The sequence below is a fragment of the Bos mutus genome, chromosome 28 (assembly GCF_027580195.1).
Source record: "Bos mutus isolate GX-2022 chromosome 28, NWIPB_WYAK_1.1, whole genome shotgun sequence".
Classification (NCBI taxonomy): Eukaryota; Metazoa; Chordata; class Mammalia; order Artiodactyla; family Bovidae; genus Bos; species Bos mutus.
The window spans coordinates 10,414,229-10,426,197 of NC_091644.1; the positions used below are offsets into that span (position 1 = coordinate 10,414,229).

Below are 11,969 nucleotides of genomic sequence, written 5' to 3' on the forward strand. Positions count from 1 at the left end.
AGATTTATTCCAGGATCAGCAGAGAATTACAATTTGGGGTCTGCAATCATGTGAACAACAACACAAGCTCCCGCCACCCCACCAAAGGGAAGAACACTTTGAAGAAGAAAAGGATGTTGGGAAGGCTGTAGAAAACAGAATCCATGGGTTTTCTTTGGCTGAGTCCTTGCCAGGAAAGAAGATTGGTCTTCCTATCAGCCTCTGCCAGCCTCACAAGGTGTGAGAGTGCCCCCTGTCAGCATCCCAAGTCTATTTAATTGTCGTTTCCATTTATTATTAACTTTTTACATTTCCCACAGAGTACAGTAGAGCTTAAGTTCAAAAATTAGCCCCATAATGAATAGGATACAGAGCCCACAAATAAACCCATGCACCTATAGTAACAAAAGAGGCAAGACCACGCAACGTTGGAAAGACAGTCTCTTCAACAAATGGTGCTGAGAAACCTGGACAGTTACATGTAAAAAAAAAAAAAAAAATCAGATCATTCTTGAACACCATACACAAAAATAAGCTCAAAATGGATTAAAGACCTAAATGTGAGACCAGGCACTATAAAACTTCTACAGGAAAACAAAGGCAGAACACTCTGACACAAATTGCAGCAATATCTTTCTCAATCCATCTCCTAGAGTAACGGAAATAAAAACAAACAAATGCGACCTACTGAAAAACTTCTGCATAACAAAGGAAACAATAAACAAAATGAAAAGACAACCTACAGATTGGGAGAAAATATTTGCAAATGATGTGACCAACAGGGGATTAGTATCCAAAATTTACAGACAGCAGACAGAAGACCTAAATAGACATTTCTCCAAATAAGAGACACAGTTGGCCAAGAGGCACATGAAAAAATGTTCAACATGGCTAATTAATTATTAGAGAAATGAAAATCAAAACTACAATGAGATATCACCTCACACTAGCCAGAATGGCAATCATCAAAAATCCACAAACAATAAATGCTGGTGAGGGTGGAGAGAGAAGGGAATCCTCCCACAATGTTGGAGGGGATGTAAATTGGTACAGCCACTATGACGAACAGTATGGAGGTTCCTTGAAAAAACCTACAACTAGAGCTACCATATGATTCAGTCCCACTCCAGCATGTATCTGGAGAAAAACATGATCCAAAAGGATACACACACCCCAGTGTTCACTGCAGCACCATTTGCAACACCCAAGACGTGGAAGCAATCTAAATGTCTATCGACAGAGGAAGGATGAAGATGTACATACATACAGTGGAATGTCATTGAGTCATTAAAAAGAATGAAATAATGCCATGTGCAGCAACATGGATGGCCTTACAGATTGCCATACTGAGTGAAGTAAGTCAAAGAGGGAAAAATATCACTGGACATCACTTATATGTGGAATCTAAAAAGAAATGATACAAATGAACTTACAAAACAGAATGAAACTCACAGACTTAGAGAACACTTGAAAGTATCACAACATTGTTACTCAGCTATATACACCCCAATACAAAATAAAAAGTATATAAAAAAAAAAAAAAAAAACAGACCTAACAGACCTATAGTTATCAGAAACATAACGCACCATTCTATTTCAACACCATTATCTTAAGCTCCGGAAACCCAGAGAAGGTGGGGGGGGGGGGGGGGTCTCCCCTGCAAGATGATGACCAGCCCACCAGGCCAGAGTGGATGGGGACTCTTTCCAAGTTTCAAGGCCACAGACTCTTCTCTCTTAGGGGAGAGAAGGGAGGAGCTTTTGCCGTGGTCCCGCCCCAGCCTTGCCTTTATCTCCCCCATGAACTGCCGGTGGCCAGCCAGGCATCCCATGATGTGCGCTGCAGCGATGGGGAAGGCAAGAGGAGATGAGGCTTACTTCCAGAGGAGTAGTCTGTTCTGGGTTACTATCATCATTCTCTCTTTTGGCTATTACACGGTAAGGACAGCGGGCCCCGAGGAAGGCGAGGCGAGGGGCTGGAGTGCTGCCTGGAGGTGCAAGATTCCACCTGGAGCCGTGGAGTGGTCGCAGGCGCAATCGCGGCTCTCGGGCGCTCTGAGCCAGGGGACTAGACCCGGGAAGAAAACGCAGGCGCACTCGTCTGTCTACGCCTTTCGCCTGTGTTGAGATCTTGAGAAACCAGCTGCCCACGCTTTCCCTCCCTACCCCATGACTAAGTAACTAGATCTTTCAAAATGGTGGCGAAGTCGGAGGCTGGCGGGGCTGCTGCCTCCTACTTCCGTGTAGCCAGACCCCTGCCCTCGCTGGTCACGGTCCTGGTGCTGGGATATTTCGGGGTAAGGTGTGTAGTACGGCGCGGCGCTTCTGTTTTGGCCCGCCGGGCTCCCGTAGAGCCAGGGGCACTGGGGAGGGGGAAGGAGGGAGGTCTTGCGCTTGCGCGGCTGGCGGTTGCCTAGGTAATTGGCGTAAGCTGAAGTTCAGTGGGCTTGTCAGGTTTTCGCTTGGAAATGTTCCTGCCTTTGCGTCTCCAAGGTTAGTAGGACTTGTTCAGGTCTGAGTAGAACTAGAGGAGAAAGAGGCCAAGTTGACAGTTCTAAACCTGCCAAGACAAGATAGGGCTTCCAAAGCAGAATGTCTGAGGCAGTTGGAATTGCTTGGAAAATGGGGATAAACCTAAAGGTTGGGTAGAATTTAAGTGGTAAGAAAGGATAAAGAGGATGTGCATATTATGACATAGATGTAAAATCAAGAAGACAATCTCTACTGAGATAAGCAACAACTTTTTTTTGAGAGACAGAATTCATTTAAAGAATACAGTGAAAGTGAAAGTTGCTCAGTCGTGTCTGAGTCTTTGCGACCCCATGGACTATACAGTCCATGGAATTCTCCAGGCCAGAATACTGGAGTGGGTAGCCTTTCCCTTCTCCAGGGGATCTTCCCAACCCAGGGATTGAACCCAGGTCTCCCGCATTGCAGGCGGATTCTTTACCAGCTGAGCCACAAGAAGATACCCAAAACGGTGGGTTGCGGAGTACTACATTGTGGAATTCAGTAAGAACAGAAGTCAGCTAATCTGGGTACTAAATCTGATAACCACATAGTTTCCTTAGCAGAAATCTTCCACTGAAATGGCTTTTAGAAAATAGAATTCAAGAATTGAAGCCCGTATGGCTTGGTTCAGAGTTGCTTTGGTCTGTTGTTTGTTCTTGCAGAATCAGGATTATTTCATAGCGTTGGTTAAAAATACATTGAAGTGATCTAAAAGCACTCTGGTTCTCTTTCAGTGGGTGATCTTCTGGCCTGAGAGTATTCCTTATCAGAGCCTGGGACCCCTGGGCCCCTTCACTCAGTACTTGCTGAAGCATCATCACACCCTCGTGCATGCTTGGTAAGTAGAGCTCCAGAAATGGGATGTGGACCCCACAGTTTCAGTCTCCCTGGAAGGCCCATGGTTGCCTTCTAAAAGTGGTGCTCGTTCATATGAAAGCACTTTTCTTTTGGAGGTTTTTCTGTTAGAGCTCATCAGCAGAGGACCATCACCTTAAACGAGGCTGACTTCTGTTTCAGGTATTGGCTTGCCTGGATGATTCACGTGGGAGAGTCCTTGTATGCCATTGTATTGTGCAAGTAAGTGTTTTTAACAGATCTCTGTTGCTTTTCACTTGGTATCTCACATAAGTGAAGAGTAGCCACATTTGAATAATTCATGCGCTTGTAGGCTGAGAACACTCTCAGGATAGAGTTGAAGTCCCACACCTAATACTGAGCCTCACTCATTACTCAGAGGGAGTACTCAGTAAATAGTTAATGAATGAATTCATTTCATTTATATTAATGAGTCAATTATTTAGTCACTTAATTTAGAAATTTTTTTTTCTTTTTTTTCCAAAAATCTCCCTGTAGCCCCAACTAGAAGGAAAGATTAGCAGGTTGCCTTCTAATTTGAAAAAGAGCTGTACTGACCTAGCCCAATGATTCTCAACCCCTAGTTTTGCAACTGAATTACCTGAAGAGCTTTCTTAAAATTCACTTGTTTGGTTTCCAGACCCAGAGATCCTAATCTGGTAGGCCTTGCTTCAGGCACAGGAATGTGTTATTTTTTTTCAAGTTCTGTAGATGATTCTGGGATGCAATGAAAGCTAAAAGTCCTATGACTAGGCCCTACTCAGCAAATGCCAGTGTAAATAATAAATGTGAGAAAACTACAAAAAACTTCTCTTTACATTTGGACTTTATGTAAGCATACACTGAAAGTAAATGGTTATAGTAATGCCAGACTGCTTTACAATTGAGTTTTTTTTCTTTGGCTCAAGATTAATTACCACCTCTGTTTTTGTGGTACTACTTCTAAAAGTGGAAAATAAGATACTTTATTATGTTTTAATAATAAATATAATTAATATTTCTTGGGTGCACACTATGCCAGACAACTGCTAACTGACTTAAATATATTATGTTACTCCACCTTCTGTTTTATTAAATGAGCTGGACTTTCTAGGAGAGGAGCATAAAGCAGCTTTATTTTTTTACCTCTCTCCAGTCCCCTGTGGATTATTGTCTGCCTCCCACCATAGCCCTGGATCAAATCTAAAGCAGGTCCATAGGTTGTCCAGTCAAGTTACAAAGTTATTAAAACTATGAACTTTCATCAGATTCAGTACATCTGTTCTTCAGCCAAGGCTCGGCAGGCTGCCATGGGGAAGAGGGTGTAATCAACGTCTTCACTCTCCCTTGGGGTGCCGGAAGTATATGTAAAGGAAGCAGGGCATGATCTGCCTTGTGATCAGGCAACTGGGTGATGTGGCAGTTACACACCCATTGTTGATTCTTTCTCTCCAAAGGGTCCCTGGTGGGTTTTTGAGAAACCGCTCATCACCAGGGATCTCCCTTCCACAGTTCCCCTGATGGTTCCTTCAACCTTAGTCAGCATGTCATTTGCAGTTTCCCCTTTGGGTTGATGATGTTTTCCTCTTATTTAGGTTTCTTCTGCCCTTTAGTTAGGCCTCTGGGGCAGGGTTGCTTTTAAGCCCATGCACACCAGTGCCCTTCCACAAGACCTGTAAGGCTCAGGATGACAGCTTCCTTATCCCTCCATTGGGATAAATCTGTAGGTGTGTGCTGTTTCCTGCACAGCCATGTATCCTATCAGGCAGCTCTACTGGTATTTAAACTTGTGAGTCAGATGTTAACCCTCCCGCAAGTCGCAGGGGACTCTGGTCAGGCTCTCTGAATGGTTCTTTTGAAGCTGCTTGTCAGGCTGACTTGTGATAGGAGGTGCCACAGCACCAGTACCTCTTTCTGAAAGCCTCTTCACTTCTCAATGACAGCTCAGCTTGGAGGTGTGCAGTCCAGCCCTCCAAATTACAGTGTTGGAGTACATGACACCTATTTTGCAATTGGCATATGAAGCCTCTAATGAAAACAAAAAGACTCAAATTGAACATCCAGCTCTCCAGTTCTTTGAGAGGAAGTGGGAGAACAGGCATAGAGAGGTTAGAGCACTGTTCTCATGTTCCTGAAATCATTTATTTATGGAGTAACATGTTGCAATGTATCATTGGTCACTGTAAATCAGAATGAATATTCCTTTTATGAATGAATGAATACATTTAAATGAAAGAATCACTAAATGTGTTGTTGTAAGGCAGAATAAAGCAGTTTTCCTCCAATTAAAAAAAAATCATGAAGACATGCAGAACATTTGTAGCCCTCAACCCCAAATTCCACTGTCCAACAATAGAAAGGAATTGATGAATTCCATTTAACTAGACATTAGATTGGACTGGATGTTTGACTTTATAGCTGCCATATATATATACATATAGACACAAACTCTTCTATAATTTTTCTGTTGTCATATATGCCTATTTTCCCATGTCTATGCCTGTAAATTGAACTCATTCATTTCATTAGTACATATTATTATATAGATGTGTCCTAATGTATTTAACTAATCTTCCTTCTGATGGACTTTTAAACCTCGAGCTTTTCTAAACTATTATAAATAATTCTGTGTGAATGAATTTCTTGTATGTCCTGGCCCACTGTGATATATATTTCACCTTTTTATTGTTTGGTGGTAGAATCTATGAATATAGTTGATGCTTATCTACTGACCTCATACACAGTGACCTTGGTAAATTCATTTTTTAGTTCTAATAGTTTATCTGTTCATCTAATTATTCATCATTAATGATTTAAAAGATCCCTTTACATTTTCTAGGTACCTGGTTGCCTATAGAAATAGACAGTTTTATTTCTTCCTTTCAACTCCATATACCTTTTATTTAAGTTTCCTTCACTGCACTAGCTAGTAATGAAAGGTTGTTGCTGAACAGTGAAGAGATGCCAGGATTCTTGGCTTCCGGAGGAGAGGAATTCAATCTGGGGCCAGTGATAAGCCTTGCTCGCTCAGAGGCTTTATTTTTGTGTAATAAAGTTTTGTTAAAGTATAAAAGAGAGAAAGCTTCTGATATAGACATCAGAAGGAGGCAGAAAGAGTGCCCCCCTGCTAGCCTTTAGCAGTAAGTTATATACCTATTAGCAAGCTGTTAATTAGAGAAGGGAGATGTCTCAAAATTCAGTGGCACCAGGCCCTCACCCATAACATGCATTTTTATATAACATTGGCACCAGGTGAGTCATCCCAGGCCATAAAACGATTGACATGAATCTTGAAGAAAGACAGGTTTCCAAGTAAATATATAGATAGTTTCATTAATATAGATTAGGAGAACAATATATGAGTAAAACATACAGGTTTGTTGAGCCCTTATCTGTTATGGAACCAGATGCCATGATCTTAGGTTTCTGAATGTTGAGTTTTAAGCTCACTTTTTCATCTGGTCCCATCACTTCATGGCAAATAGATGGGGAACCAGTGGAAACAGTGAAAGACTTTATTTTGGGGGGCTCCAAAATCACTGCAGATGGTGATTGCAGCCATGAAATTAAAAGACCCTTGCTCCTTGGAAGAAAAGCTATGACCAACCTAGACAGCATATTAAAAAGCAGAGACATTACTTTGCCAACAAAGGTCCATCTAGTCAAAGCTATGGTTTTTCCAGTAGTCATGTATAAATGTGAGACTATAAAGAAAGCTGAGTGCTGAAGAATTGATGCTGTTGAACTGTGGTGTTGGAGAAGACTCTTGAGAGTCCCTTCTACAGCAAGGAGATCCAGCCAGTCCATCTAAAGGAAATCAGTCCTGAATACATTGGAAGGACTGATGTTGAACCTGAAACTCCAATACTTTGGCCACCTGATGCAAAGAACTGACTCATTTGAAAAGACCCTGATGCTGGGAAAGATTGAAGGCAGGGGGAGAAGGGACCACCAAGGATGAGATAGTTGGATGGCATCACCGACTCAATGGACATGAGTTTGAATAAACTGTGGGAGTTGGTGATGGACAGGGAGGCCTGGCGTGCAGCAGTCCACAGAGTCGCAAAGAGTCGGTACATGACTGAGTGAACTATCAGTTCTGAGTCTTAAGCAGAACCGACTTAAAGAAAGACAGAGTCTAAGGTAAATACATAGTTCATTAACATACCTTAAGACAAACATTTCCATCAGAAAAACGCATTGGTTAGCTCAAAGTTTGAGAAAAGTTAAGTTTAGGTGGAACCAGGTGTGGTCACAGCAACACAGAATTTTAAGAGAAACCTCTTTTTAAATTTGTATGGAGAAGGGGGAAAAATATAACACTAGTAGTTTGTTTCCTGACCATTTAAGAGAGAGATAAAAAAATGTCTGACACTTGTAGCCTATTTCCTCTGTTTGGAGACCCCTGGCCTTTCTGCCTGTTACCCTCTCAGTAACCCAGTTCATTGTCAACCTGAAGTGGTAATAGTAGGCATCCTGGCCTTGTAAACTTTCAACACTCTGCCTCATGTTTTTTCTAGAGTTGTATATTGTATAGATCTTCTCTATCAGATTAAAGTTCTGTTCTCTAAGTTTTCTAAGAACTTGTATTAAGAGTGGATGTTGAATTTATCAAATGCTTTTTCTGCATTTTTTATGATCATACAATTTTTTTCCCTTTAATCTGTTAGTATTGAAAATTATATTGTTTTTACATTTAAAAAATATATATATATGAGACTTATTTATATAAAGATGAAACTGTCACAAGTCAGTCACTTGAACTGGGCCATTTTCTTTTGACCTTGGTGTTAAGCAGTTTAGTTTGAATGGGTGTATAAACAGTATTCATTATTTCCATGTGCCAGGCCCTTTACTAACCACTTTGTGTAACTTATCTCAAGGTGAGATAAACACTATTATTCCTGTTTTTTCAGATGAGGAAACTGAGAGTGAGTGAGTGTCTTGCCCAAGGTCATGCTGGTAGTTGGCCAAGCTAGGATTTGTTTTTTGTTGTCTAGTTGCTAAATCATGTCCTACTCTTTTTGCGACTCCACAGATGGTAGCCCGCTAGGCTCCTCTGTCCAGGGGATTTTCCAGGCAAGAATACTGGAGTGGGTGTCCATTTCCTTCTTCAGGGGATCCTCTCAACCCAGGGATAGAACCTGGGTCTCCTGCACTGGCAGCACTGAGCCACCAGGGGAGCCCAAGCTAGGATTTACATCTAATCTGTCTTTAAAACACTTGCTTTGAAGCCATCCCAGTGATTTTTAACCCTATATGCTCATCAAATCATGTGAGAAATAGTTTCATAATATCATCCCCTAGGCAGTAGCCAGACTTTCTCAGGGAGGAGTGTATCCTCCTAAATGCATAAGAAAAACTAAAGTAAATGAACTAACAATTCAAGTTAAGAAGTGGGAGGAAAGTGCAAAATAAATGCAATGAAAGTAGGTAGAAGTAATACATTTTTTTTAAAATGACTCCTGTGAAACCATAACACTAAGATTCTGGTGGATAGATTTTTCTCTTTTCTCTTTTTAGGTCTAAAGGCATCACGAATACTTGGACCCAACTGCTCTGGTTCCTACAGACGTTCCTTTTTGGGTTGGCATCTCTCTATTACTTGATTGCTTTTAGACCAAAACACCAAAAACAAACTTAAAGAAGATATCCAAAAAAAACTTGTCACTTTATTGTACACTTGAAACTAATATAATATTTTTAACCAACTATACTTCAGTTTAAAAACATTTTTTTAATTAATTAATGAATTAAAAAGAGAGAGAAAATATAGCATATAAAGTTCCTAGGGGGAGAAAAGAAGACATTCAAAAGCCTTCTCTATACTTTGATATTCAGCCTCATCTTTTTTGAGGGGTGCTGTGTTTACTTCATCTTCCTACTTTCTAGAAAGTTAAGGCCCTCTAGTTATTCATGATTCCCTCACCAGCTCTAGTTAAAGTTAAGTAGATAGTAGAAAAAGATTTTAGCTTTCTAATTACACAGACTAACGTATTTGGCAAAGTGCTCCCAGCTACCTTCCTGTAGTCCTTGGTTGCACTGACATTCTCCCTGTCACCTGCTTTAAGCCACATACTAAGTTTGATATACCCTTGCTCACACCTTCTGATTAAAACACCTTATCCTTACCACCACCATCTTATCAGCTCTCCTTTCCTCCAATTTTTTTCTCCCCACTTAGTCCAAAATAGAGTGAGGCCTCCACAGCACATCAATTCCACCCACAGTTATTAGACACCTGTGAGGCAGGATCTTCTCCTCTCAGGCTTCCATTTCACATTACAGAGAAAGATAAGGAAGACAAACAAGTGCCTGGAATGGGGTGGGCTGAGCAGCGACACAGAGGACATGCTAGGAATCCAGAATAAAGGATTGGAGAATGCCTTTCCTGCCCTCCCAGCCGGAAGTGGTGTCTCCTTTCACTCGGGGCCTCCGACACGGTGTTCTGTAGTGTGCGGGTCTGACGGCCACTTTCAGGTCAGGACGGCAGCTGAGACAGCTTCGTTTTTAACCCTAACACCTGTCCCATCGCCTCACACAGTGTTTACTCTGATTTCACATTGCACTAGTTCAGCAGCATTCCGGTTTTTATCTGAAAACTGCAGGGCCCGTACAGTGTACACCTGTCTCAGAGAAAAGCACAGAACTGCCCTTGACTCCCATCTTTCTATGGGTCTCCTTCAGTGTGGGAAACCTGTATCTTTTCCACACTTTCCTATTCTTAATTACTTTTCTCCAGACTGTAGATGTGTCCTTCCCGTTCTGACTTACTCAGCCGTTCCTGTTCTAGAGTCTAGCTCATGGTCCTCCAGCTAATGACTACCTCTCATTCACCTGGCTATCTCATGACTACTAACTGGCTGGGGCAGAAGGGTTATTGGCTGTGGCCTCTAGGAGACTGTAGCTTCCTTTCCTGAAGGCCCCCCTTGCTTGTTGGCTCACTAGGAACTAGACCTTAGTTTTTTCCCATGACACAGTACAGCATGTTATTTGTTTCAAACTAATATTTGTGAGAAACAGATCCCTCTCCCTGCTTCCCACTAAAAAGAGGCTCCTGGTAAAACCACAGCCATGAAAGATGGTAGACTATGAATTGCTTTTGGTGGAGAGTGACTTCTGCACAAAAATCCGGGTCTTTCCCACTGCTTCTTTTGTGATTGAGGTGTTATTAATGGTTTCAAAGATAATATAGCAGATTACTGAATAAAATGTGAATTGTATCTCCAATTAAATGCTTTTCTGGTATGTCAGTTTTTTATACACTCCCACACATTTGATACTTCTCTTTCTCCAACTGACTCTATTCTGGAACTATTTGTAACAGGGTTTTGTTTGTTTTTCCACTGAAAACAAAATGCAGGGGATTTCCCTGGCCATCCAGTGTCTAAGACTCTACACTCTCAATGGGCCTCCTCTATGCAGGGGGCCCAGGTTCGATCCCTGGTCAGAGAACTAGATCCTCCATGCCACAACTAAGATCCTTGCTTATGTTTCAAGAGCTGCCTATAGTCCACATAACTCCTCCACATCTACCAAGTCGTGGGTGGATATGAGCATCTCCTTTCACTGCAGGATTGGCCTCCTTTTGTTTCTATTACGTTTCATTCCGTTTGATACAGTCTATGCAGCAAGTAAACGGAATACTGTTTTTAAAGGCAGAAAGTATAAAACATGTAATTTTATTTGGGGTATTATCATGGCTTAGAGCAGAACACATCATAGCAAACTGTGGGTCGTTGATTTTTTGGACCCATAAGCTGCATCCTATGGGGTGAAGTAACACACAGAGGCCAGACTAACTGGATCTCATGTTCCTCCCCTCCCTCTCCCACAGCCCAGGAGTTTAGAAGTCTGTGAAGCAAACAATAAACATAGAGACATCTTGGACTTGTGTTGCAGTCACAGTGGTTATATGGGAGAAACACCTATGTGCAGTTTGGATGAGAAAAGGCCAAGCATGTTGGAAGCAACCATGGAGGGCAAATAGACTAAAACCCCAGAAATACCAACAGCAAGTAGAGTTTGGAAGAACAAGAAAGGACCAATAGAAGGAACAAAAACAAAACTAATGACCTTCAACAACCAGGACTTGTCTCCCTGAAGTTATCGGCCCGTGACCTTTTTTCTTAAATGCAGAATGCTACAAGAGAGTGTTGGAGAAGGAAATGGCAACCCACTCCAGTATCGTTGCCTGGAGAATCCCAGGGACATAGGAGCCTGGTGGGCTGCTGTCTATGGGGTTGCACAGAGTCAGACACGACTGAAGCAACTTAGGAGCAGCTGGTTTACATTTGGAGAAGGGAATGGCAATCCATTCCAGTATTCTTGCCTGGAGAATTCCATGGACAAAGAAGCCTGGGGTGGGGGTGGTGGGGGTGCGGGGGTGGGGGGGTGGGCGGCGGCTACAGTCCGTGGGGTCGCAAAGAGTCAGACACAACTGAGCGACTAACATACATACACACACACACACACACACACACAGGAGAGTGTAGGGGGGAAAGCAAGCTAGGTGCAGAGTGTAATCTGTATGGAGTCAGAGTAAATAAGCTCTGTGAAGGATAAGTCCAGTTACAATCATTTGTTGCTGCTGCTGCTGCTGTTGCTAAGTCACTTCAGTCTTGTCCAACTCTTTGTGACCCCAT

General features: G+C 42.1%; 1 protein-coding gene across 3 annotated transcripts; it reads left to right on the plus strand.

The window, feature by feature from the left end:
• The first annotated feature begins 1,757 nt into the window (after nt 1-1,757).
• TMEM254 (transmembrane protein 254) lies at nt 1,758-11,682 on the plus strand. 3 transcript variants are annotated; one of them, XM_070364554.1, is made up of 5 exons: nt 1,758-1,917; nt 3,225-3,328; nt 3,508-3,567; nt 8,848-8,910; nt 11,162-11,682. In XM_070364554.1, the coding sequence occupies exons 1-5, from the start codon at nt 1,780-1,782 to the stop codon at nt 11,172-11,174; spliced, it is 378 nt and encodes a 125-aa protein (XP_070220655.1). In that variant the 5' UTR covers nt 1,758-1,779; the 3' UTR covers nt 11,175-11,682. The 3 variants fall into 3 exon arrangements, with proteins under 3 accessions (XP_070220655.1, XP_005910445.2, XP_014338665.1); XM_005910383.3 differs by lacking the exon at nt 11,162-11,682 and having other exon boundaries at nt 8,848-9,040; XM_014483179.2 differs by lacking the exons at nt 1,758-1,917; nt 11,162-11,682 and adding an exon at nt 2,039-2,276 and having other exon boundaries at nt 8,848-9,040.
• Nucleotides 11,683-11,969: the final 287 nt, after the last annotated feature.